Genomic DNA, 773 nt, shown 5'->3' with positions numbered 1-773 from the left:
CACACACACACACACACACACACATATTTTTATATGAAACCTGACAGTTCTATCAGCCTATTATTTCTGTTGCAGGGCGAATTGAAAAGCACATCTTCCACAAAACGCTGCGCTGGGAGTCACGCGTTGGCGCCGCGTTCACTGGCGGCGGCGCGGTCTACCAGTTGGAAGACGGCGCCTTGCGCGTCAACCAGAGCGGGCTCTATCACATCTACTCACGGGTGGAGCTGCTCTTCAAGCAATGCTCTCCCACATCCTCCTTTATCCACACGGTGTTCGTAAGGTCAACGTCCGGCGTGGACACGGCCTTGATGGAGGCCCACCGGGCCGGGTTCTGCTCCTGGCGGAGCAAGCTGAAAGAGCATCACGCCTGGACCGCCGACAGTTACCTGGCGTCGGCTTTCCGGCTCCGCCAGAATGACAGGATTCTCGTCAACGTGTCGCAACCGCAATATCTCAGTCATTCCAATCACGGCAACTTCTTCGGTCTCTACAAGATCTGATTGAGACACTTTAAGCGCCCAGGACACAATATGAATGATGTCGTCTTGTGTCACGGTGGAGAAAGACACCTCCCCTAATCGATGCCTTTAACACCATTAACACTAATGTGATGTGTGGAGCATTATATTTATTCATCATGGTTCGCCCTTGAACGCAACGTTTTCAAGACTTACTATGAGAAAAGGTTTTCCATTTTCCTCCCTGGCTTCATTGCAGGATTTACATTATTTATTGTCACCATAATTAACTGAGAAGCTGCAGCAGAGCCA

The 773-nt window shown here is 50.6% G+C and overlaps 1 protein-coding gene across 1 annotated transcript; it reads left to right on the top strand.

Annotated features, from left to right (window-relative positions):
• Positions 1 to 47: 47 nt before the first annotated feature.
• Positions 48 to 643, top strand: LOC109509036 (tumor necrosis factor ligand superfamily member 6-like; the record flags this gene model as incomplete). The annotated part of the gene is made up of 1 exon (XM_019858963.1): positions 48 to 643. A coding segment is annotated over one exon (456 nt), but the record flags the coding sequence as incomplete, so codon positions are not given.
• Positions 644 to 773: the final 130 nt, after the last annotated feature.

Source organism: Hippocampus comes, unplaced genomic scaffold (assembly GCF_001891065.2).
Source record: "Hippocampus comes isolate QL1 unplaced genomic scaffold, H_comes_QL1_v1.1 C16738952, whole genome shotgun sequence".
In the NCBI taxonomy this organism is placed as follows: Eukaryota; Metazoa; Chordata; class Actinopteri; order Syngnathiformes; family Syngnathidae; genus Hippocampus; species Hippocampus comes.
Note: the sequence above shows the minus strand (reverse complement) of the source record. Positions and strands in the feature narration are given on the sequence as shown.